We start from the raw sequence: 25,932 nt of genomic DNA, 5'->3' as shown, positions 1-25,932 counted from the left end.
GTTATCTGTCTTGTAATGGTGTGGTACAAAAATATATAAGAGATGTACAAATAAATCACAAATTACACTATTTACATCAATTTTTTCACATCTTGACGCTCTATGTCTGATACAAAATAGACTCAAACATAGTTGCATACTAATTCGATGACTATGAACAGTACAGAATACATGTAACAATTGCAAGATGTAAATACTTACAAGAAATTGATGTAAATTAATTAAAGACAGAAAGCAAAATTTACAAAGCCTGTAAAAATATTTATCTTTGGAAATGTTTTTGTAATAGTTGAACTTCTTACGCAACTTTATTTTGCCACATTTTTTTGTTACATTCTAAAGTACAATAAATGGCCTTCCTTACAACAACAACACTCGCTATATACAGGTATAAAATGTACTTTAAGATATAACCCTAAATTGAGACTAAAATGATTATACTTCAATTAAATACCCTAAAAATTTTGATTTTTTTTGCCACTGTATTAAATCCTACCATCATTTAGGCCTACACCTAGCTGATTTAGTATCCTCATATAAATATCACAGCTTAATAACCTCTCAACAATTTGTTCACTACAAAAACAATGAGAAACCATTATCGTTCTGTTCAACATTAACCAATACTGAGAAATCTAAAATCTAGACTTTTCTCTATGTATCCAAGCACCTATTTAAAAATCCACATGGAACAAATTTAATGGTGTAAAGCCGTATTCATTAAAACTATAGCTTTTTATCATTTGCTGGTTAAAATTTTAAAAATGTTGCACACAGTTTTTTTTCCTTTAATAGGTTTTATTTTCTCCAGTATTTGACACATTACATGACTGTTGACCTTTACATGCAAATACATTATGAAGACAAAGCTACTCTGCAGAATAAACAGAGTTTATTGTTTCAAACAATGTCCTGTTGCAGAATATTTATTCATTTATTTATTTGATTGGGGTGTTTTACGCCATACTCAAAAATATTTCACTTATATGACAGGTGTTCTGACACTTGTTCTAACATAATGGGCCGTTAAAATGACCCGCTAGACAACAATAACCAAGTTGGTGCCAAAAACTGGGCATTTTTTGAAGCTGTAACATTTACATTGTGTAAGCAGTCCCTTTATTCAGTTGGTCAATGAAGGACTTCACCTGAAACAAAGAAAACAGACAAATATGTACATTACAACCTGTCAGTTTTTCTCATTCTGGCAGGAAAAAGGCAAAAACAAAATAACAGAGGAAAAAATGGATCCGAGAGGAAAGCAGAGCCCAGATGAAACCAAGCAAAGAAAAGAGGAAATCAGGTACAGTAGGGAGGTACAGTGAGTTAAGTGACACATAACCTAACGCTCAGGGAAACCAGGCTGTCAGAAGGAAATCAGGCAGTCAGAAGGAAACCTGGCAGTCAGAAGGAAACCTGGCAGTCAGAAAGAAATTAGGCAGAGCCAAGACAAAACCATATAATGCATCATATTAGGTTATCCCAATGACTCTTTGCACGATACTCAAGAATACAAATATTTCATTTTTATGATGGCAGTTTACGGGTGCAGGAAACCACTGCAGCAGGTCTGGTACCAGTCAAACCTGTCAACATATGGCCACAGTCAAACCTGTCAACATGTGGCCACGGTCAAACCTGTCAACATGTGGCCACAGTCAAACCTGTCAACATGTGGCTACAGCCAAAGCTCACTGCAGCAACTTAACAAGAGAACAGCATGAGAACAAAGTTGAGATCTACATACTTCTTGATATATGGGAGCGTCCATTGTGTAGAGAGTTGTTGTCGTGGAAAACCATCTGTTGCTGGTCGTACGGGTAGGCAATAGAATAGTCATCAGCTATAAATAGAAAGACACACAAATATGAGTTAGCTTGTCAGTTTGGTTAGGAATTCATTCATACTCAAATTAAAACATATTCAGTATATGTATTTCACAATATGGCCAGGCCTTTCTCAATGGTGTTTTTGCTATTGGACAATGGCTGGATTTTCTCATGGAAGACATTTTATTTCCTCAAATTTCCAGTTAGAAGAAAGGTAAGTATTAGACGGAGTACTGTCACAAAAGATACTCCAGGTTTGATTTGTTAGTCAGCTTTGAGAAATCTTTGTCATTTTAATATGTCATTTAATGTTTTCTGTAACGTATGACCAGCAGTCATTACAGTTCACATTGATGGGCAGTTTAATTACTCTAATTCCTCAACATTTTCCCATACGAAAGAGCAACTTTTAGTGCAATTTTGGAGGCCTTTTTGGAAACAAAACTACAACGGCTGAATTGGCCGGTTTCAGGGTTTCACAGAATGTATAAATTTTTTTTATCGGGCTACACAGAATAATGCCTTCAGAATATGTCTGAATCAACACCTTGCAAACACGCAAAAAGGCTGTAGAAGTACAGTAGAGTGCCACCATACACTGTACATCAACTTTGATTTGATACATGTACAGGTGGGAAGTGGCATTTGTTAACTGTGACTTCCATTGCCCGCTGGAAATTGTGTAACTGAAGAAATACCTTACCGTATTTCACCCAAAAGTTCAACGTTTTTCACCTGGTTAAGTTTGGCTAATTTCTTTTTCAGAAAAAAACGTAAGTATTGGCATCAAAAGTATCATTTTATGGTTCTCATGTGCCTCTGAAAGTGCATTTTTACGTTCCAAACATTGGCTGAAATACAGCACTTTCAACAATCAGAAAAACATCTTGTTTGATTAACGTCAGGTGTAAATGGTTACCTGGTGACATGTAGTGACTTACTTTTCGAAGTAGAAATCAGGTAATGGGAGTTGCTTTCTTCTTCCTTCAGGTCCTTCTGGTAACGGTTGAACAGATAGAGCTTCCTCAGCGGTATAAAGAAAAGGATCACAAAGGCGTTCACCAGCAGTCCAATGGCCACGGCGGGATCACGCACCTTGTACTCGGACAGTGTGGACGCCAAACTCCAGGGAATCCATACCAGTACGCTGAATAGTGACACGCCCAGAATGTAGCGTGCCTCGCGGTGATTTTTGCGGGCGCCCCATGTGCAGAAACCGAAGACAATGCAGAGGAAAATGAGAAACATGACGTAGACGAGAGAGAGGATAAGTCCCGTGTCATAGTTCTTCATCATGCCCACATCCTGGTCAGGGCTGCAGCGAGGCCATAGGACGCCCCTGTAGATGACATACTCAGAGGTCGGGTGCTGAAGGATGAGCCACTCCGCAGCAATCAGAACCTGGATTCCAATCAGACAAAATGCGATGAACAGAAGACCCATAGGACGACCAAGTTTCTCGTATTTGACTTCTGTGAATTCTGCCTTGTGTCGCGTACGCCAGGCGTCCACCAGCTTTACAAACAGTGCAGCGAAGCAGATGCTGTAAGCCACCCCAAGGCCGAATCGCCTCAGTCCGCAGATGTGGTTGTTAGCATGGAGGATGAACGGGAATACCATCGCGAACATGATGATCAGTCCGAACACCAGCAGGTAGCCCAGAATGGATGTTCCGTCTCGGACTGGGTAGACGATCAACAGATAAATGAACAGACAGAGAGACAGGAAGAGACCTATGGCGGCACAGGTAGCAACGATTGTTCCCCATGCCTGTACGAAGCGATCAGCGAGTTGAGGTTGGCTGTTAGCGCTGACGCTCATCCCAGACACTGGATCCACATATTCTTGTCCTGAATTGATCATGTATAAAGAAGTGGATGCAACAGAGCGGAAGTTGTAGGTCCTTCCTTCTGTGGCCTGGCACTTGCACTGGCTACCCACGGGACAGCGAGACAAGGGTAGCTGGGCAGACGAGGAAGACCCAACATACATCTCAGGGTCCAAGTTAAGGCCATCTTGCCAAGTGCCAATCTGAAAGCAGATGAACCAGGAAGTGCTATACAGACATGCATGTACCTTTTCTTTCTTTATAGCTGAATGATGTGCATTATTAGAACTGTACTGGTCCACTGTAGAATGGAGTTTTTCACTATTTAAACATAAACTGCTGGATTTGATACATCAGACATTACCATAATTATTCACATTTTACTTATTTATTTGATTGGTGTTTTACGCCATACTCAAGAATATGTCACTCATACAATGGCGGCCAGCATTATGGTGGGAGGAAACCAGGTGGAGTCCGGGGAAACTCACGACCATCCGCAGGTTCCGCAGACCTTCCAAAGTACGGCTGGAGAGGAAGCTAGACTTGGACTCACAGTGGCCGAATTGGTGAGAGGCTCCCAGGTCATTACACTGCGCTAGCACGCTAACCAACTGAGCCACGGAGGCCCCTCATCACTCACATTATGCCTGCATAACATCACTGGAAACTATCTCATTATCTAATTTTACAAATTTATTTTACAGGGATTTTGAAGCTAATTTTATAAATGAAACTGGTCTTTTGGACATTTTGATATTGTTTTATTCTGTTAACATAATTAATGGCCTGGACTGTGATTGAGATATGTCATTTTCTGACCCTATTTCATGCCTTTTTTTTTTAAACACCATATTCTGAATTTTTCAAGGGAACCATCCACTTTTGGCAACTCATAAGGGCAAAGCTTTGCAAGAGAATGCCATACGTCATATTGCTGGAAGGCAAGTGGTCTATAGCAAGTTCCATGGAAGACCAGACAAGATGTCAGCTTGCTGCCACCAAGGCCCCCTGAGAGCAACTGAAGCAGGAGAATCTTTAATATTACTGATCCAAGGATTGCATTGAACCCAGGTCTTATGTGACACAGTGATTGAAAGGCAAGCACTTCCACCATGTCTTATGTGTCACAGTGATTGAAAGGCAAGCACTTCCACCAGGTCTTATGTGACACAGTGATTGAAAGGCAAGCACTTCCACCATGTCTTATGTGTCACAGTGATTGAAAGGCAAGCACTTCCACCAGGTCTTATGTGACAGTGATTGAAAGGCAAGCACTTCCACCATGTCTTATGCGTCACAGTGATTGAAAGGCAAGCACTTCAAACCAGGTCTTATGTGACACAGTGATTGAAAGGCAAGCGCTTTCACCAGGTCTTATGTGACACAGTGATTGAAAGGCAAGCACTTCCACCATGTCTTATGCGTCACAGTGATTGAAAGGCAAGCACTTCCACCATGTCTTATGTGACACAGTGATTGAAAGGCAAGCACTTCCACCATGTCTTATGTGACACAGTGATTGAAAGGCAAGCACTTCCACCAGGTCTTATGTGTCACAGTGATTAAAAGGCATGCACTTCCACCAGTTCTTATGTGACACAGTGATTGAAAGGCAAGCACTTCCACCATGTCTTATGTGACATAGTGATTGAAAGGCACGCACTTCCACCAGGTCTTATGTGACACAGTGATGGAAACTCAAGCACCTCCACCATGTCTTTTTGAAGACTTTTATATGTACAAAAATATGGTGATTACAAAGCCTATGGCATATTATCAATCTTTCTTACAGCAGGATGTGTACAAAGAGACCGGGTTGACCAGTGCTTGGCTTTTGCCATTATCACGGTTCATATACTTTTTACAGGGTGTTGAAATTCCATGATCCTTCTATGACTTTCCAAGTTCATGAAATTCCAGACCCCTAAAGGGCTTGCCCATAAACACTGATTCAGGGAGTCTCCAGGTACACACAGAAACTGGCAGTGGAGTACTTACCTTTTTGTACTCAAACTGTCCTGTGTTCTTGTTTCTATGGTAATTCAAAATGTTGTATTCTATGGCTCCATAGCTACTGGGTGTCAGCCGGAATACAAATGAATTGTTCTTTAAGTCATCAGGCAAAACATTCCACTCTGCTTCCGAGATACCATTGTAAATCAAGTCTCTCTTGTTTTGTTGAAGTTCCAGGCAGCCTGCGATGTTCAGGCTGGTCTGGCTGCACTCTGCTATACTGTTGATGCCCTGGGCAATCATATAAGTCGCTATGATGGTGTGGAGGACTGACGGATTTTGCACTATGCTGTTATTTATATTCTCTGCACCGTTGCAGATCTGTGGAAATGGCAGGCTGACCTGACTATTGAGAATGCGACACTGATGTTTACGCTGGTAGAATTCTTCGAACCAGTCATCTGGAATGCCCTTGCGGTTGGTCAGAGACAGATCACTCATGTAGGCTTTGAATCCTTCCACTGTTTCTGATCGGATCTGGATTGTGATTGCTCCCTGCGCAAAATCCTCCAGGCCTTCGACCACAGATCTGCTGTCTCCCCAGGTGTCGCTGCCTATCCAGACAAAACGATTCCTAACGCCCATCTTGCTGGCAGCGTCAAGAAGCAGACGGTTATGGTGAGTGTCCAGGAAAAGGATCACAGCTCGGCTTCCAACAACAGATCTCAACTCCGTTATCACGTTCTGTGCATCTTCAGCTGTTGCGTTGGGGTACATCGCGATGGCTTTGCCAATGCAAGTTGTTGCATTGCGATCTTCAGCGTTTTGCAGAAGAAACTCAACGCTGCTTTTCCCATAGTCGTTGTAGCTGTACACGACAGAGGCAAAGTTGAATCCCATTCTGTGTATAATGTCGACCATGACAAGAGCCTGTTTGTCATCCGGTGGAACAGTCCGCAGGAAGTGGCTATGGATGTCCTTGTCGCTAAGCTCGACAGATGTGGCACTCTGGCTAAACGAGGTGATTTTACGTGGAGACATAATGCTGCTGGTGATAATGGAGTTAGAGTTTCCATCGGGGATGTAAGCTACGATGGAGGAGGGATCGACGATTTGTCCGGTGCGGCCGCTGACCCCACAGAGTCCCTCACCGCTGAGCAGGCTGTACAGATCCTGCCCCAGCTGTATAGGGGAGGAGCATGTATCCAATGCTAGGCCTCCAAGTTTCAGAGTTGACGTCAAAACGGCGTCTGCATTCCTGTTAACCATGTCGATGGCGTAGAAAAACGCCAAGAGGTTCTGGAATCCTGTTTCCATATTGATCTCTCCACATTCTAAGGAGCTAGAGCCTGCCTTGTGGACGTTTAGGATTGCCACAACGTTCAAGTCTTCTGTAGAGCGTTTCAGCATGTAGCGTGAAGGCTGGTAAGTGGGGAACTGACACTCGACACAGTCGCCAGGCATCTCTGTGTTACAGCTGGAATGGTGCTCCATGGTGTAGGATGCGTCGATCTTCAAGAAGTGGGTGTCATTGTAGCTTCCAACCTAGCAAAATTAATCAAAAATAGGAATTAACGAACCAGGAAGGATGGAAAAACATGCTAGGTGACTAAAGGGACTGTGTGTGGGGGTGGCTGTAGAGACTGTGTATGGGGTTGTGGCAGGGACTGTGTGTCGTGTGGTTGCAGGGACTGTGTGTGGGGGTGGCTGCAGGGACTGTGTGTGGGGGTGGCTGCAGGGACTGTGTGTGGGGATGTGGCAGGGACTGTGTGTCGTGTGGTTGCAGGGACTGTGTGTGGGGATGTGGCAGGGACTGTGTGTGGGGTTGTGGCAGGGACTGTGTGTCGTGTGGTTGCAGGGACTGTGTGTGGGGTTGTGGCAGGGACTGTGTGTCGTGTGGTTGCAGGGACTGTGTGTGGGGTTGTGGCAGGGACTGTGTGTGGGGTTGTGGCAGGGACTGTGTGTGGGGTTGTGGCAGGGACTGTGTGTTGTGTGGTTGCAGGGACTGTGTGTGGGGGTGGCTGCAGGGACTGTGTGTGGGGTTGTGGCAGGGACTGTGTGTCGTGTGGTTGCAGGGACTGTGTGTGGGGTTGTGGCAGGGACTGAGTGTCCGGTGGATGCAGGGACTTAGGCATTGTGTGGAGCGTAGCAGCTTTAACCCTGCCACAGTGTAAGTCAGTTTTGTTTTTTAATGAACCAAATTGCCAGGAAATGGGTAAGCCATTTTAACAAAAAAAAAACAAAAAAAAACAGAAAGGAAGTGATGACTTTATTTACATGAAATGATTTGGGGCCACTTTGTGAGTCATATTTCTAGAAATTCTTTTCATAAAAGACGTAGAATAGACTGTAGTGCCTATAAAAGGTACGAAAATTGTGAAAGAGCCCTATTTTTTTTTCAGAAAGCTGGACAGAAAAGGTAAGCAACAGTTTACTTACATCTTCATAGACATAAGTATTCAGGATGCTGTCAAACTGGACTTCATACAGATGGTAGCCACGGTCACTCTCACCCCCTGGGGTGAAGTAGAAGAGCTGTCTTGTCCAGTCGCTGAAATTTGCTTTCCTCATCCCACTCAATATCATCTGTCGCCGTTCTCCACTGATTCTGAAATTGTCGCAGGCGAAACTGTATCCAGGTCCGCAGTGCTCAAGTAGTGCGTTGTGGACTCCCTTGGCCACCGAGAAAACAGCATTAATTACGTAGAGGGCATATGGATCTTGGAGGTAATTTGGGGACCGAGAGATCCCGCGGATACCCTCACATTTCTGCGTGCCAGACCCTTGAATCTGGCAACCAAAGACTGCCTCATAGTATTCATCAAACCATGGGTTAGTGTTGTACGTGGAAGGATTCTTCATTTCCAGATAGCGATCAAATTCTGGTACATCTGCAGTTTCAATGTCAAAGGTTACGGCCTTGGTAAGAGTATGCTTTAGACCAATCAGCATTTCTGGATCAGCTCCCCACTTGTCTGTACCAATGACCAGGTACTTGCCCCCGATTGCTGGATTCTTTTCTATTGCCTGGAGAATGATTTGTGGTTCATCCACAAAAAGGATAACAGTTGTAGCACGGTTGTGGGCTTCCAGCCTTCCCACAGCCTCAGTGGCTTCCTTGGTATCGACATATCCATCCATGCCTACGGTAATGTTCTGGGCCACACAAATCTTGTTGAGGTAGGCCAATCTCAAGAACTCTTCTAAGCCCTTTTCACCAACACTGTTAAAGGTGTTGATGACCTGGACGTAGTTTATGTGAGCGAACTTCAAGTACGAGATCAAAGCTCGGGCTTGCTTGTCATCGGCTGGCACGGACCGCAGGAAGTAGCGGTAGTCTCGGGCATTACGTAGCTCCAGACTCGTAGCCCCGTAGCTGACCTGTGGGATTCCCATGACATCGAGGACATCGGCAACCCGGATTGACGACTCCGAGTCAAATGGTCCAATGTAGACATCGAAACGCTCTGGGTCAATGACTCGTCCATTCACCACCATGGGGCGGTTCCCGCTGTGGATGTTCGCGACAATGTTTCCAGCTCGGTCGGGTTGCTGGCAGACATCGAATGCGGCACCTCCAAAGCGGATTCCCCTCAAGATATTGCTAAACTGGCCTGTCTTGTTATTTACATATTCCAGAGCGAAGTTGAAAGCCTCCAGCAGAGCGAAGCCATGTTTCTTGTTGATGTTTCCACATGTAAATGGAGTAGGTCCTGCTTTGTGGACATCAAACAGCCCTGAAGAAGGAAAAAAATGACTAAAAACGTCTTGAGGCTGCAAAATTGTTTTGCTAGCATCACTCCATTAATATCACTTTCCAATGGATTTGCAAGCCACGTTTAAAAAATTAAAAAAAGGAAAATAACAAAAAATATTCAAATCTTACGCATAGGCAAGAATATGATTTTTCTTTAGATATTTTTTTACTGACATGTCAAGTAAGCCATACTCTTGGTGTTCTTGAAGTGATACTGACATAATGGTATTGACTTTTTACATTCACCAGCTCAACAGAATAATCAGAATGTCCCCATGTATTATTTTACACATTCTACATACCGTAGTTATATTTTACACAATTTACACACAATATTTACGTTTTACATATTCCACATACAGTATTTATATTTTACACATTCTACATACCGTAGTTATATTTTACACAATCTACACACAATATTTACGTTTCACATATTCCACATACAGTATCTGTATTTCGCACATTCTACATACCGTATTTATATTTTACACATTCTACATACAGTATCTATAATTTACACTTTCTACAAACAGTATTTATAGATGGAGAACACCTAAACACTGAATATACTTGTTTTATGTAAGACAATAATGGTACTTTTATATCTGTACTTTCTGCCTGGCCCATAAATATGCCAACAAATACCAGAAGCTAAAAATTAAAAATTTTAATTTAAATATGTACTGGTAAAAAAAACCCCAAAAAACATTTCAATGGCGCTTTCCAATGATGATTACAGCACTTAAGTGTTTAGTTTGAAACTGCTTCTTCTTTAGCACACATGTCCAATGCAACAGCTGGCTGGAACCTGAGCCCCTCAATGCACAGAACTGAATGCGGCTCTTGTCATTTCTCAGCCAGTAAAATTTTTTCAAGTCTGATAATTAGGGAGATTTATCGTTGTTTTTGGTTCCCTACTAATTTGGCAATCTGACCACCCAAAAAAGTAAAAAAATACGACGTGAGTGAATCGTTAAGTTCATATAAAAAAAATCCCAGCATAATTCACATGCTGCATTCTTTTTGAAAATAGCATAGCTAATTCTGGATTTCTTGAAAATTTTAATCCTTTCAATCTTATTTCTTACCTCCAATGAAAATGTCAGCATTCATATATGTAAATCTGTCGCTCGTTTCACTGGGAACTTCACACTGTGAGCACTGCCCTGTGCACCGAACGTGGCTATCTCCATACTTTGACCTCCTTGCTCGGGCATTTGAGGCCAAATTAGCAGTAATACTGCCATCTTGGTTAAGTTTCCCAAGCTGAGAAAAATGGTAGAAAACAGAAAAACTACTGTTAAAACAAGAAAAATCCCATTTAACTTAAAATGGCTGTATGTTTAAGCAAGAGCTAACATTCTAACCAGTTTTCACACAATTGACGCCTGTGTATTTATATATTGAGATATATTAAATATATATATTAAGCACTGGGGCCTCCGTGGCTCAGTTGGTTAGCGCACTAGCGCAGTGTAATGACCCAGGAGTCTCTCACCAATGCGGTCACTGTGAGTTCAAGTCCAGCTCATGCTGGCTTCCTCTCCGGCCGTATGTGAGAAGGTCTGTCAGCAACCTGCGGATGGCCGTGGGTTTCCCCCGGGCTCTGCCCGGTTTCCGCTCACCATAATGCTGGTCGCCGTCGTATAAGTGAAATATTCTTGAGTACGGCGTAAAACACCAATCAAAAAAAAAAAAAGAAAAAAAATATAAGCACTATTCTAAAATGTCTAAAGGCAGCGTCTGTGGAACATTCATACACGTCGTACTGAATATTAGATTATACGTCCATCCATCATCAAAATAAATTTAACTGCAGAGGTTTAGTGTACAAGTGCACTCGTAAATCCCCAAAGAAAACTGAAAAAAAAATGTCCCTCTCCAAGTTCTTCATCAACTTTAATATGACCTGTGACCTGTCATCAACTTTAATATGACCTGTCACCTGCCATCAACTTTAATATGACCTGTGACCTGTCATCAACTTTAATATGACCTGTGACCTGTCATCAACTTTAATATGGCCTGTCACCTATCATCAACTTTAATATGACCTGTCACCTGTCATCAACTTTAATATGACCTGTCACCTATTATCAACTTTAATATGACCTGTGACCTGTCATCAACTTTAATATGGCCTGTCACCTATCATCAACTTTAATATGGCCTGTCACCTATCATCAACTTTAATATGACCTGCCAGACTGACCTGGCTTAAACTGTTCACCTCAATGGCCATTGATTCTCCATTACTTTTCTTCAATACACTGACTAGAGTCAGCCTGGAAAACCATAACTTTGCTCTGAATTTCCAAATTAACTAGGAATGGGTTTTGTTCATTCAATTCTTCAAAACTTAAATCAGCCTTTTTAAAAACCTTGATTAGAATCAACATGGAAAAAAATAACTGCTCTGCATTTTCCAAAAGCCATTATGAATGAGCTTTATTTACTCACCTCTTCAGTAGTCAAATCTTTAACTCTCAACGCTCTGATTTTTCGACTGGATTCTCGGCCAAGGAAGCTGAATGGTTGGTTTAAGGGATAGAAGTAGTTGACCGGAGCCAAATTTGCAAGGATTCTGGAGTGTACATCATCGGCCCTGCTAAAGGACTGACAAACACTTGTGTAGTTAGATCCACACTTCTCTTGCAGGGTGCGGTGGACTGCTTGAGCATAGGAGAACACGGCATCGATTACTGGCAACACACATCTCCCTTGCTTGAACACGGCCGTCTGTTGATTGCACCCGCTGGAGTAAGTCCAGTCTCCAGGAAAGCTGCACTTGAAGCGATTCTGGAAATGTTCTCTGAACCAGGGGTTTCCATGATCATTAAAAGGCTCATTGTACTGTGCTCTCAATCTTGCATCAAGGTCATCCACATTGAAGCTCTCCAGATCCACTGAGATGGAATTGTGGGCATTGTCAATCATAAACGTGTTTCTGGTCTCGATGAGCTGTTCCAGGTCTTGGTTAGTCAGAAACACAATGTTCTTATACAGAGTGCTCTTTTCCTTGGAGTTCAAAAGATTCTCCAAATCAGAAAAAGACTCTGTGAAGACAAACACGATGTCTGTATTGTGCTCCTTGATTGCTTTCAGGATAATATCGCTTGTTCCATCAATACCAAACTCGTAAGACGCAGCGACGCAGACTCCATAGTCTTTGGCCATGCGTTTGAACTCTTGCTTAAGAGCCTGGCTGGCAGAATCTGGGGCATTCACAGTGACTGTATAATTGAACCCCATCTCTTTTGCAATCTGCAAAAGTGCCATGGCAATCTTGCTATCTGAAGGCACCGTTCTGTAGAAAGTTCCTGGGTATTTGAGTTTGCTGTTCAAAAGTGGAGAGGTCGCCCCTGGACTGACCAATGGAATGCCGAGATTCTGTAGTACATCAACAACCCCTAAAGTCCCCTCGTTACTGAAGGTCATCCAGCCAGGGTGGCGGTCTGAGGCCAGCTCTTGTATGCCAAGCCCGCTAAAGCCTACAAAACTTGTGACCAGTTGATTTATTCTTGTCGGGTTGGTGCAACCATCAAAGACAAGATGCCCCAGTTGGCCAGCATTCAGTTTTACGGGGCCTGTACCAGCATTCACCGTGTCGACAGCGAAGGCAAAAGCTTCAGTTATCAGGAAGCCATTGTCACTAAGCTCTCCACAGGAAAATGGAAACTCTCCAGACTTGTGAACATCAAAGACGGCTGGCAGAACGATGTCTCCTGGCTTGTACATATATGGCTGGTGAGAGAACATGTACATGCACTCGAGGCACAAACCTGGGCATTCCGCCCTCCAGTCATTGGGGCGTTTGTTTGGATCTGGCAAAACGATACTGTCAATGTTGTTCTGCAAGCTTCCTTCAAGTTCCAAGAGGTTATCCTTTGGTTTGTACGTGGCGATCTGAAATAAGGTAACTCCCATTTAGACTATAGAACTTTCTTGAAGGGTTTTCTAGTTTACTATACATACATGTAAACAGTATGATAATGATTCCAACAGCTAATGGACACATGTAGGAAAACATTGACGATTGAGGGTTATTTTTATTAAGGTGCTTACTTTAATTCAGATCAAACTTTTATATAACAATCCATCACAATCTGGACTTTCAACGTTGTGAAGCATTATAACAAAAAAGAAAAATGTTACGGAAATTAATATTGGGTGATGCTTATGCATGTATTTTGAATGTTGACCCCATGGTTTTGTTTTTGCTGTTACCTGACGGTAGTCTTGGCCTTGTCCTGACACGCTGTAGATTATGAAGTCAACATTCCCCGAACGATTGTAGAATTCAAACTCCCTGTTTTTCGGTTGGCGGTCATCGAAAAATGTGGCATCTTCGATATTCTTCATCAAGATGTCAATCTTGTTACTGGCTGTAATGAACTGGCTACAAACTCCTTGATACCCCACCCCACAGAAAACTTCCAAGGTTTTCTGAAGGCCGATGGCAAAAGTCTCGACGGCTGCGATGGTGTACTGGCTGTACACATCTAGATCCACATTGTTGTCAACAATCGGGCCGTCTGAGCAAGGAGTTGGGTACATCGGGTTCCGAGAGTCAATGCTACAGTTGTTGAGCATCTCATACTGCTCAGCAAACCACGGGTTGGTGAGATATGTACGCGCATCAAGGCCTGCCAGATATGATTTGAAGCCATCGAAAACCAAGTCCACCGGTTGAACGGTTATTGAGCCCTCTGCAACGTCACCCATTCCTGCCAAAATGTCCTTGTTTTTGCCCCAGGTCTCTGAACCGATCAAAACAAATTCGCCCTTCGCACCCATGCTGTTGTAAGCCCTTAAGAAGTCTTTGATTGCTTGACTCTGCATGTACAGCACCACTGGTTGTGACCAGGGTCTCGCGCGCAGACGCTCAATAATATCCGTCATGTTGCCGTCAGTTTCAGCTTCATGAACAGCGACAATGCAGATCCCTTCCTGTGCACCAATTCGCTTCAGCTCATTGATTCCGTCCCGTCCGTAAGAAGTTGCATCCTGCACGGCCTGGACATTATGCCATCCCAACAGTTTTAGCATCATGACAATTGCTCGAATCTGTGAAGTATCAGATGGAATGGTGCGCAGAAAATAGGGAAACTCTTTCTGATTGGATAAAACAGGGCTAGTGGCTGCATACGATATTTGAGGCTTGCGGACACGGTTTATGAACTCAGAAAAGTCTATCGTCCTACTTGACGAGGCAGCTGCCAGGTAACCTTCTATTTTCTGCGGCTCTAGCAAACTTCCAGTTCCGTCTTCGATTCGCATCATTCCTGAAGAAGCTCCATATGCCAAATTTTTGCCGATGAGTGAGCTCTGACAATCGTCGAAGGCAAGCATTCCCAGCTTTACACCACTGAGACGCGCTGGGGCTTTATTCTCCACGGCCCATTTCATCGCCTCCACAATCAAGGGACTGAACTCTGACAAAGGACCGCAGGAGAGTGCCGTCGGCCCAGCACGATGCACAGTAAAGAGTCCATTCAGAATAATGTCTCCATCCAGGAAAAGATATTTAGCCTGATACTCTGGACCCTGGCAAAGTTCACAGCCTGAAGTGGGGCAAGAGGATGCTGGGGGATTTGTCTGCACAGTCGTCCGTGATTCATCAAACATCTGCAGTCCCGTAAATATGACTGGTTCATTCTTTCCCAGAACTGTGGCAACCTATAGAAACAGTCACAAGCAAAATTCTGGAATGGTAGCATGAAAAGGTTAGCAAAACTGCATCTGTTTAATATTCACTTAGTTGTTTCTTGTTTACAAATAGCTGTTTTCAAGACTTTGAACGATGGCCAATTCCATAGATGGAGGGAGCCAGACAGCCGTAAAAAATAAACCCATGAATCTTGTCATTTCACTGACTAACTTTTCCACACAACTAGAAATTTGATCCACAACCCGGTTTGAACTGGCGCCTTAGAGAAAAGAAGTGAATATTGGATCGACCACTCAAAAACACAAAAATATGTGCACTAATTTTTGAATTTTTTTTCTTGCCTAACTACAGGGATTTAAACGTTTGGATTTAAGGAAGGCTTTATGGACAATACATGTATAATATATGTGCATGTATGAATTTTGTCACTGTATCCTATTTTTTTTACCATAATCTGCAGACGTATACAATACCAGTTACTAACCGGATTATGTGTTTAATACATGCACACATTAACTGTAGGCTAAGTTACATGTACATATATCAGAAAAATACAATAAATTAAGAAACACTCATGTTTTAATGGGGTGAAAAAATGAATTTACCTCCAACATCATCCTGAAATAATGGAATACATTATGGTTCATGAAAGTAAAATCCCCCCACACAAACTGTACAATCAACTGCAGTGAAAAATCATTATCTTTAAAATTCCGAGAATTTTCAGACACAGCTTTTGTGGTCCGTCTGATGACCCTATGTTTTTTGGTTTAACCTCTTCCTTTAAGCAAAGTTACTGAATGCACGTTAAATGTAATCTTGATTATTTTCTTGTGCTATGCTCTGATATTCCGCCCCAAATATTATGCAACCTTTTACTTTTGGGCTCGGTTGTGAGATATCAATTAACTGTGACACTATAGAACTATATCTAATTTATTTATCTATTTATTTGACTGGTGTTTTACGTCATACTCAAGACCCATTATGGTGGTTAGCATTATGGTGGGAGGAAACCAGGCGGAGCCCGGAGGAAATCCATGACCATCTGCAGGTTGCTGGCAGCCCTATATCTATTTGTGTATAAGTAGCAGTATTATTATGGATTACAATTTCTTGAACAGAGCGCTGAGTCGGGTGCTGAAAACCGACAGAACACTGATTCTGGTACTTAAAACTGACAGAGACCAGCCTGGGTAATAACACACTCATCAAAAACATCCACTGTTCCTATACAAGATCTACAGAGATCAAATAAAAGACTAAATGTGAAGAAGTAATCTTAAATCATTAAAACTGATCCAAATCAGCAAATTTTTCATATTTCTACTCTTTTCCTTTGAGTTCTTTTTTCTTTTTTTTTGGCTTTTGGCTCTGATAATAAAACATATAGGTATGAAAAATTGCCTACATAAAGCCCTGCAAGTGCCTGTTCATTATCTATCTTTTTTGATCTCCAAACACTTTTTATTGGTCCAAAAGAGTGTGTAGAACCTGGCAGTAAGTATTAGTCCCATGTAGAACACAGCCAAAATATGTATACCAGTACGTATTACAGATAACAGTTCTCATTCAACAATGTGGAAGCACAGATGTGTTAGGCCACACAGATGTGTTAGGCAATGCAGATGGGTTAGGCCACACAGAAGTATTAGGCCATACCAAGTTAAAGGTTTGTTTTATGGGAAAAATGAACATTTTTTGTCAATGTGGGAAAAGGGTACAAAACAAAACAGAAAAACTGGACGTATTTATGGGATTGAAAAACCTTGAAAGCCTTGAAAACCATTCAAAGCATTAGAATACTTTCAATTTTATTTTTCTTCCATTTTCTGCCTCTTTAGTGTTGTTAGCTCACCTATAAAAAATCCATTAAAACTGGTGTCTCCTTGACAACAAGGCCTGTTTTCCAAAACATTTGACATGAAAATAACTGTAATGAGGTTTTCTTACCCGTATGAATTTGTAAATTCCCTGCTGGTTGTTAAAGTTGAAGATCTTGTAGGCGGAATTAACAATGTCCAGGTTACTGTCAAATTGGAGCCTCTCGGGGGCCAAGTAGGGTTGAGAGTTGGGTGTGGACAAACTGGGCACTCTCTCTGGGGTCATGAACGTGAAGTTAACCTTCTGCAGGTAGTTCTCATAAAACTGCTTTGAGGTCAGAGACCGGAGATTGGCACACATACCAGACACGCCCTGACAGAGATCGGCATGGGCCTTGCGCAGAGCACGGGCGTATGTGTAGACGGCGAGGACGGCAGGCTCCACGAGACGCCCTTGGACAAACCGGGAGCGCTTTGTTGTCTCGTCAATAATCAAGCACTCCCTTGGGTGGCCCATGTTCATTGTGGGAAGGTTACACTGATACTCCGTCATGTACCATTCTGCAAACCACGGGTCATCAACTGGCGGGGAGAGCTCGTTGAGTTGCACCCAGTGGTCCTCAAACTCGGCCATTGTCCGGGAAAATGGCTGGACGGCGATGATCCCACGTGGGTAAGTTAGACCTGGGAAAAGGGAGCTAATGCTGATACTGTCTGCAAATACCCACTGCAGTTTTCCTGCATTCGTGTAACCGTTCGCTGCCCTCAAGATACTCTCTGCCACTTCAGGTTTTCCGAAAAACACGACACCAGTGGCATTGGCTTGAAGAAGTCTGTTCAGCGCTGCATTCATGGTGGCTGTGCTGGTGTTGTCGTGTGCCAGACGGACTGCGGATCCCACACATACGCCCGACCCGCCCACATTTTGTACGAATTCCCGGTAGTACTCCATAGATCTGAGGTCGTCTGTGTACACCGCTGTGATGTACGTCCACTTTAGGTGGCGAAGAACCTCATTCACTGCCTGGAAAAACAGCAAGATTAAAACTTAAGGCTTGTTTTCTAACATGTTCATATTTAACAAAACTCTACACAGGTTACCCTTAGACAGGCCACATACAAGTACAGTCTGTTAAAAAGTTACATGCATTTAAACTACAAATACCTTTGTAAAATCACATGAACAATTTAAGGTTTCTTTTAGAAAATGCTTAAAAATGGGAAACAATATAAAGTTATACATGGCCCCTGGCATATCACCATCTGGATATCAAAGAAAGATAACCTGACTGATTAGTGATATCATTCAGTGGGCTTGTGAAGGACTATAGCACAGAGTTATCTTCCCTTAGACATCATCCAGATGGCACTGATGGGCCATAAATGAGTATTGCTTCTGCTAACCCTTACCCTTGTCAGTCCTTTCCTCTCGGGCTGAATGGTTCTCATGAAATTTGGATATTTCAGTTTGTTGCTCAGATCTGATGACGTGGCGGCGAATGACACAACAGGAAGGTTATACTGCTCCCCCAACTCAGCTAATTCTGCTGCAACTGGGCTGGGATTCATGTCAATGATGCCTAAAAAAACATGTTCACTATTCTTTAATTAATGTACTTTATTCAAAAATAAATTTGAATCACACATTTTTGAATGCCAAAAACCGATCTGAGAAAAATTTTCTATTCAATGCTCTGCTTGATCCGGAAAAATGAAGCGAAATCTACATATTTCAATTTATCCAGAAGGTTTCTGTACAGAAGCTAAAAACATATGTATTTCACAATACATGTATAGCTTTGTTTATTTATTTGATTGGTATTTTACACTGTACTCAACAATATTTCACTTATACGACGGTAGCCAACATTAAGATGGGAGGAAATGAGCGGACACCTGTGACCATCCACAGGCTGCTGGCAGACCTTCGCATGTATGGCCGCAGAGGAAGGCAGCATGAGCTGGACTTGAACATGGCTTTATGGCCAATGCCATCCATGCTGGCTTATTAAGGGGAGACAATTCAAAGAAAACACCTCTACCTAGGAAAATAAATGATAATTTTAAAGGATACAGAAATAAAAAAACTGTCATGTGTCCTTTAACATTGCATATTTCAATAATGAACCATTAGGTTCTATTTGCACGCCTACATGTTAGTATAATTTTGTAAAAATGCTACAGCATTCACTCTTTAAACTGGCTACCAAAATTACACTTTTTTAAAATAAGCCTTTTTTTTCATAATGGAAGCCAACAAAATCTTACATAGAAATCTTAAGAAAATGATTGGGCTGAAAAACTTCAAGCAGATATGTACATACATGTACAAGAACATCAAAAAGTGAAGTCTTGTGAGAACTAATGGTGAAATGACAATCTTCATAGTTTTGTGCCTCCTAATTAAATGATTAAAAATATTTGGGTAACACCTACCCCATTCTTCACCCATGTTTGGCAAGTTATAGGATGTTGTATTGGTGGAAGACATTTTATTGGTCCCTTGTGGCTAACTCCATGCAAGACTTCACTAGAGAGCATCATCAACAGGTTAGTACCACCAAAGTGCCCCCCAAAAACGCAGAATAACAATGACATAGTTTAGTAGAGAACATAATCTTACCCAGCATGGCTTTATTTGTCTGAGAACAGGTTTGCTCACTACCACCCAGACGCGGGAAAAGCTCAGTGGCCCCACCTAGGGCCTTCTCTGCTCTCATACAGGTGTCCATCACCCTCATACCTGAAACGCACAAGTGAGGCATACAAGTGAGGCATACAAGTGAGGCAACAGCATACAAGTGAGGCAAATGTATACAAGTGTGGCAATGCATACAAGTAAGGCAAATACATGTACAAATCAGTAACCTAAACACATACAACTACGACAAATAAATACAAGTAGCACAAATGGATACAATTAACATAAATACATACACAAGTTTCATAGTAACCTAAATACACAAAAGTAGCACAAATACATACACATATCAACTTACACATACACAAGACAAATACATACAAGACAAATACATGCCAGTATCATTAATGCAAGCAACACAAATACATCTACACCTTGTTGTGTGAATCATTGTTTCACATTCAATTTGGTGCCTTCATCTTGCCCTATTTAGAATGTGGCTGAAAATTTTGTGAAAATGTTTAATGTTATCCGCTATAATCAGATTTATAGGTGAAAGTAAAACTGAATAGAACAGGGAGGAAACCCCCACACCTTGCAATGTTTCTCAAACATCTTGTCACACAGCAGAAAAACTGAAGAGAACAGGGAGGAAGCCAATGCACCTTGCCAGGTTTCTCAAACATCTTGTCACGCAGCAGAAAAACTGAAGAGAACAGGGAGGAAACCCCAACACCTTGCAATGTATCTCAAACATCTTGTCACACAGCAGAAAAACTGAAAAGAACTGGGAGGAAGCCACTGCATCTTGCCAGGTTTCTCAAACATCTTGATATGCAGCAGAAAAACTGAATAGAACAGGGAGGAAGCCACTGCATCTTGCCAGGTTTCTCAAACATCTTGTAATGCAGCAGAAAAACTGAATACAACAGGGAGGAAGCCACTGCACCTTGCCATGTTTCTCAAACATCTTGATATGCAGCAGAAAAACTGAAAAGAACTGGGAGGAAGCCAATGCACCTTGCCATGTTTCTCAAACATCTTGATATGCAGCAGAAAAACTGAAAAGAACAGGGAGGAAGCCACTGCACCTTGCCATGTTTCTCAAACATCTTGCAACGCAGCAGAAAAACTGAATATAACAGGGAGGAAAACAATGCACCTTGCCAGGTTTCTCAAACATTTTGTAACGCAGCAAAAAAACTGAACAGAACAGGGAGGAAACCCCCACACCTTGCCATGTTTCTCAAACATCTTGTTACAAAGCAGAAAAACTGAACAGAACAGGGAGGAAATTACCACACCTTCCCATGTTTCTCAAACATCTTGTTACAAAGCAGAAAAGCCAAACAGAACAGGGAGGAAACCACTGCATGTTTCTCAAACATCTTGATATGCAGCAGCAAAACTGAACAGAACAGAACAGGGAGGAAGCCCCCGCGCCTTGCCATGTTTCTCAAACATCTTGTTACGCAGCAGAAAAACGGAACTGAACAGGGAGGAAGCCATTGCACCTTGCCATGTTTGGTTTCCTCAGATAATGTTTATTCTGCAACCAAACTGAACAAAGCCCAGGAGAAACAACAGCACCTTATTGGTTTCGCAAGCAAACCAACCAGAGAGTATCAGGCATATGGTTAAACTAGAAAGAGCCATATTCCAGCAAGGAAACCTCAATGCATGTATATTAAATCAAGGATCAATGGACTACTTGGAGAACCTATTAGACTGCTTAGCCAGCCAGAACATTTAGTTATTAGAAAACTAACGAGAACACAAGCATTACTTATGGATATCAACTCCTGCGTTAGAGTTTCAACTTCCATTTTAACATCATTTTCAAACCAAGTTATTGATTGATCAACACCAGAGTTGACATCCATGAGACATGCTTCTGTTCTTCTTTATAACCAGCCGTCTACAGTGTCACTTCAAAAAAATAACTATCCAGGCTGTTTGAATTGAACCGGAAATCCCACGCTCCACAGATGTCATAACTCACCTAGTTTAACACCTGGAATGTAACTATCCACCTGCAGCTGATTGTTGATCGTGATATTTTTCTTGTTCAGCAAATCCAAAATCCACCGGGTGGCCTCAAAACCCTGCATCGAATCTGAAAAAAAAAAAATTTATATATATACATAAAACTCATGTCAAAATAAGAGTTATTCTGTATTAACTAATTAGAAACCTTTCCTTACTTATTATATATATATATATATATATATATATATATATATATATATATATACACATGAGTGACTCATTTAGTGTTTAATGTTGTGCTCAAGATACAAGGTATATGGAATCTATGCGTAAACTGAGGATATAGCTGCATGTGAGCATCACAAACATATTTGTGTCCATTATTTATTGGTTTAGAAACTGGGGTTCACCTGGTGTAAAACCACTGGCCTTAGACAGGTACCTGACAAACATTTCCACCTGTGAAGTAAGATGTATGTGGCATTTTTGTGAAAGGCTGGTTATTCAATGACCTTTATGTAAGGCTACCTCAATGGGAAGATCTGTCAGCACCTGTGGAGGGTTGTGGGTTTCCATGGGGTCCTGCTACCACAAGCGCGACTGCTGTCATAAGTGGAATTTATGACTTTTGTATGGCGTAATACATCAATCAAATAAACAAATAATTAAACAATGCCCAAAAGGTGTTGCTGACCCCCTAATCTTATAATTGTGTATATTTACATCTTGTCCTAGCAAACATGAGAGTGAATAATTAAACGAAAGAATAATAAATGATATAATCTGATATTATTTCAGAAAAGGGATGGAAATAGATCTAAACAGCCACAACAATTTTGTTCAAACGTGCTTCGGCTGGGTAACTCTGTAAATCAACTTTTCATCTGGACTTCTTACAAGGCCATGAGATACACCATGTTAGAAAGAGTGAGTGAGTTCTTGGGCTTTAACGTCATACTTAACAATTTTTCAGTCGTATGATGACGAAGGAATCCTTAGAGTGCATGTAATGTGCCTCCTTGTTGCAGGACGGATTTCCACCGCTCTTTTATCTAGTGCTGCTTCACTGAGACGACTTAACTAAGGCAAGTAAGCCGCCCCGCCCGAGCCATTATACTGTACTATCCCCTTCATGCTGAATGCCAAGCGAGGAAGTTACAACCTCCTCTTTTAAAGTCTTAGGTGTGACTTGACCCAGGATTGACCCTAGATCAACCGCTCCTGACACCATGTTAGAAGTGGAAATCACTGACTTGAACCCCATTTACATATGGCTAAAAGGCTACACACTGTTCATGTGACGTCATTGCAAACATCTGCATTCTCGGGTCATAGAAATAACTCGCACCTGATTGGTTAATATTGATAATATGGCATCGCTTTTGACTTTCAATGTGCACAAATTTGCTTACTTTCAGGTGAAATATCTCAGTCATACAACATCTGAAAAGTAAGATGTAATACTTTTCAATCTTGAAATGGGGTACTTTATTAAAATAAATAAATAAATATATATATATATATATATATATATATATATATATATATATAAATTGTCTAGCCTTGGCTTCTCTTTTAATGTTAAATTTGTATAGAGTACCTAAAAGTTTTATATTTATAATATTTCTCACCAGAAATGGGTGGTCCACATCCATACCCATTGGCTGAGGTGTCAGAGTGGATGGCGAACAGCCCACCAATCACAGCGTCTGCATCAGGGATGATCTCAACCACTCGGTTAGTGCATGTCGTTTGACGAAGAGTTGCGGGGGTTTGCGCCAACCCTGTGGTTACCAGGGTGACAAGCCACGCCCCCAATAGGCAGCGCGACAACATTTTCCTGAAAAATGAAATAGACCTGGATTTATTCATTCCAATACATTTTTTTTTATGTCTTGAATCTTGTTTAACACCTTACTGTGTAAGTGTTCATTTCTGTGGGTTGAAAAAAAAAAGCATTGCCTGTAGTAAATCTTTGGCAAGTTAGATGCAATTATTGTTATAATTATTATTACTGTTCTTGGGTTGGGCATAGAGGTGGCTCCTCCGAAGCCATATCAATCCACATGTTGATCTAAATGCAAACACATGTGTATCGCATTAGCATTATTACAGCCATCTTATCTGGACTGGCACTGCATGCACATTATTACAGCCATCTGGTCTAGATTGGCACTACATGTGCATTATATCAGCCATCTTATATGGACTGGCACTGCATGTACATTATTACAGCCATCTGATCTAGATTGGCACTACACGTGCATTATATCAGTCATCTTATCTAGACTGGCACTACATGTGCATTATGTCAGCCATCTTATCTGGACTGGCACTACATGTATATTATTTCGGCCATCTTATCTGGACTGGCACTGCATGTACATTATTACAGCCATCTGATCTAGATTGGCGCTACATGTGCATTATATCAGCCATCTTAACTGGACTGGCACTACATGTACATTTTAAGAGCGTGTATGTTTGTGTGAATGGTAGGTGAGTTGAAGTGGTGGAGTTGGGAGAGGGGGCTAATGCCAGTACATATTGTGTATTTTTGTTTGCTAGTCGATGAACATAACAGTTAATCCCAGCACATACTTGTTTGCTACCTCACTGCTTGCTGCTCCTACTGCTTGCTATCTCACTGCTTGCTGCCCCTACTGCTTGCTACCTCACTGCTTGCTGCCCCTACTGCTTGCTACCTCACTGCTTGCTGCACCTACTGCTTGCTACCTCACTGCTTGCTGCCCCTACTGATTGCTACCTCACTCCCAATTCATAACAACAGACACAAAGTAAGATGCCCCACTCAAGCACAGCCAAAGTACATCAAAAATGGGCTAACTTAAACAACTTGGTCTGTTATCTTATGAATGCTTAATAACAAAAAAGTGAGAAAATTTGAAACTTTCATGATGCCTGAACTTTGAATTGAACCTGCATGGTTCTGCAGGCTGCTAGCTGGGTGCTCTATATAGCCAAGCTTTCATGTATAATATTGTACACACACACATGCTGCTTTGATGGAAGGGCACACCCACAAGCAATCAAATACTACATAAACACTGCAGGAAGTGACCATGGAACAATCGTACTTTGGGTAACAAAATACATTTGTTTATACTCGGCAGTTGTAAAGTTCATGTTGCTGTTTTGGGCATGTTGTAAAACTGCATACGTCAGTTCAATAGAAAATCTGCTTGTTATTAAAATGAGTGAGAGAGTGCTTGGGGTTTAACGTCGTACTCAACAATTTTTCAGTCATTTGACGACGATGTTATTAAAATGAATTTCTGTGTGTGTCTGCGACCAACAAAGATATCAATCTTGTCTTTCTAACTTCAAAAATAATCATCTGAGACATGGTTAAACACCAAACAGTAGCAGCAACCTTAACTTCACAAGATTCTGTCACTGTACCAGATTAGCATATTATGAAAATGCAGGTCTACATTATGAAATATTATGAAATATACCTATTATTAATATGGGTAATATCAAGCATTTAAAAAATTTAGACTGAAATCAAATGTCATTCCAATTTTGGTTCGCACATTTGGCATGTGTATAAACCTATCATCTATAACGGGATAGGCTTGTAGACACAAAAGTGCGCTTTATTCAATGACGGGTTGGCTTGTGTATTGCTCATTGTGAATTTTAGAAATATTGTTTTGTTTCATTGCCTCCTGCCCAAAAATTAATCATGACGATAAAATATATATATTAAACATGTACATAAAAATAAAAAAAATAAAAATATATATATATATATATATATATATTGATTATATTGAGTGAAGTGATAAAAAAAAGTGTTCACAACTTATTGGCATTGATATAAGCAAATGAAAGGTAAAATAAATACAAGCAACAGAATATTTAATACCAAATTTAACGACTGCTTGTATACAAGTATATGCATACAACACAAAACCCCATCAGAGACACAGGCCTACATCCATGCACGAATACATGTATACACGTGAGCTATACACACCCAAACCTACACCTGTGTACATACAGTTATATAGAAGTCAGGCTCTCTAATCACTCAAACTGTAGTAGCAAAGTCGTATGTTAGTGTTCAAACGGTGTGTATACTTACTTCAGGGTTACCGGTATATACAAGTTTACACCCTAAACATGCCCCCACCCTATTTATTAAACCCAACAAATGTTATATACCGTACCCATTTACTGCAGTGGTTCTGTTCTAAACAAAACCACCTGGTTTTAATTTTGATAAATTATAAATCATAATATCTATGTATCTTACCTATTACCACACCCCACACCTGACGAAGAATGGCTCTTCCTTGCAATTCCGTGGTATCCCAACTTGCTATTCCTGGATCCCAAAATGTCGTTGTCAATTCCTTCGCCCAGTTACGTTCCCCATCCTGAAAACTGGTCACAAGTATGACTGGGC

General features: G+C 41.4%; 1 protein-coding gene across 1 annotated transcript; it reads right to left on the bottom strand.

Annotated features, from left to right (window-relative positions):
- Positions 1-25,932, bottom strand: LOC135476393 (uncharacterized). Its single transcript, XM_064756399.1, has 14 exons — positions 25,780-25,932; positions 23,129-23,337; positions 21,511-21,624; positions 19,491-19,610; positions 18,278-18,447; positions 16,998-17,891; positions 13,601-15,052; positions 11,834-13,279; positions 10,462-10,639; positions 8,053-9,350; positions 5,659-7,158; positions 2,771-3,860; positions 1,748-1,843; positions 1-1,148 (listed from the first exon to the last, which is right to left on the bottom strand). Exons 2-14 carry the CDS (start codon positions 23,331-23,333, stop codon positions 1,132-1,134), a joined length of 8,580 nt encoding a protein of 2,859 aa, XP_064612469.1. The 5' UTR covers positions 23,334-23,337; positions 25,780-25,932; the 3' UTR covers positions 1-1,131.

This window comes from Liolophura sinensis, chromosome 10, assembly GCF_032854445.1.
Source record: "Liolophura sinensis isolate JHLJ2023 chromosome 10, CUHK_Ljap_v2, whole genome shotgun sequence".
Classification (NCBI taxonomy): Eukaryota; Metazoa; Mollusca; class Polyplacophora; order Chitonida; family Chitonidae; genus Liolophura; species Liolophura sinensis.
Note: the sequence above shows the minus strand (reverse complement) of the source record. Positions and strands in the feature narration are given on the sequence as shown.

Excerpts from the sequence above, each read along its gene's own strand:
- LOC135476393 (XM_064756399.1), bottom strand. The coding sequence starts at position 23,333 with ATGTTGTCGCGCTGCCTATTGGGGGCGTGGCTTGTCACCCTGGTAACC. Across the intron at positions 21,625-23,128 it reads ATGTGGACCACCCATTTCTG|ATTCGATGCAGGGTTTTGAG; the intron begins GTGAGAAATATT and ends TTTTTTTTTCAG. Across the intron at positions 15,053-16,997 it reads GAATTTACAAATTCATACGG|GTTGCCACAGTTCTGGGAAA; the intron begins GTAAGAAAACCT and ends CTGTTTCTATAG.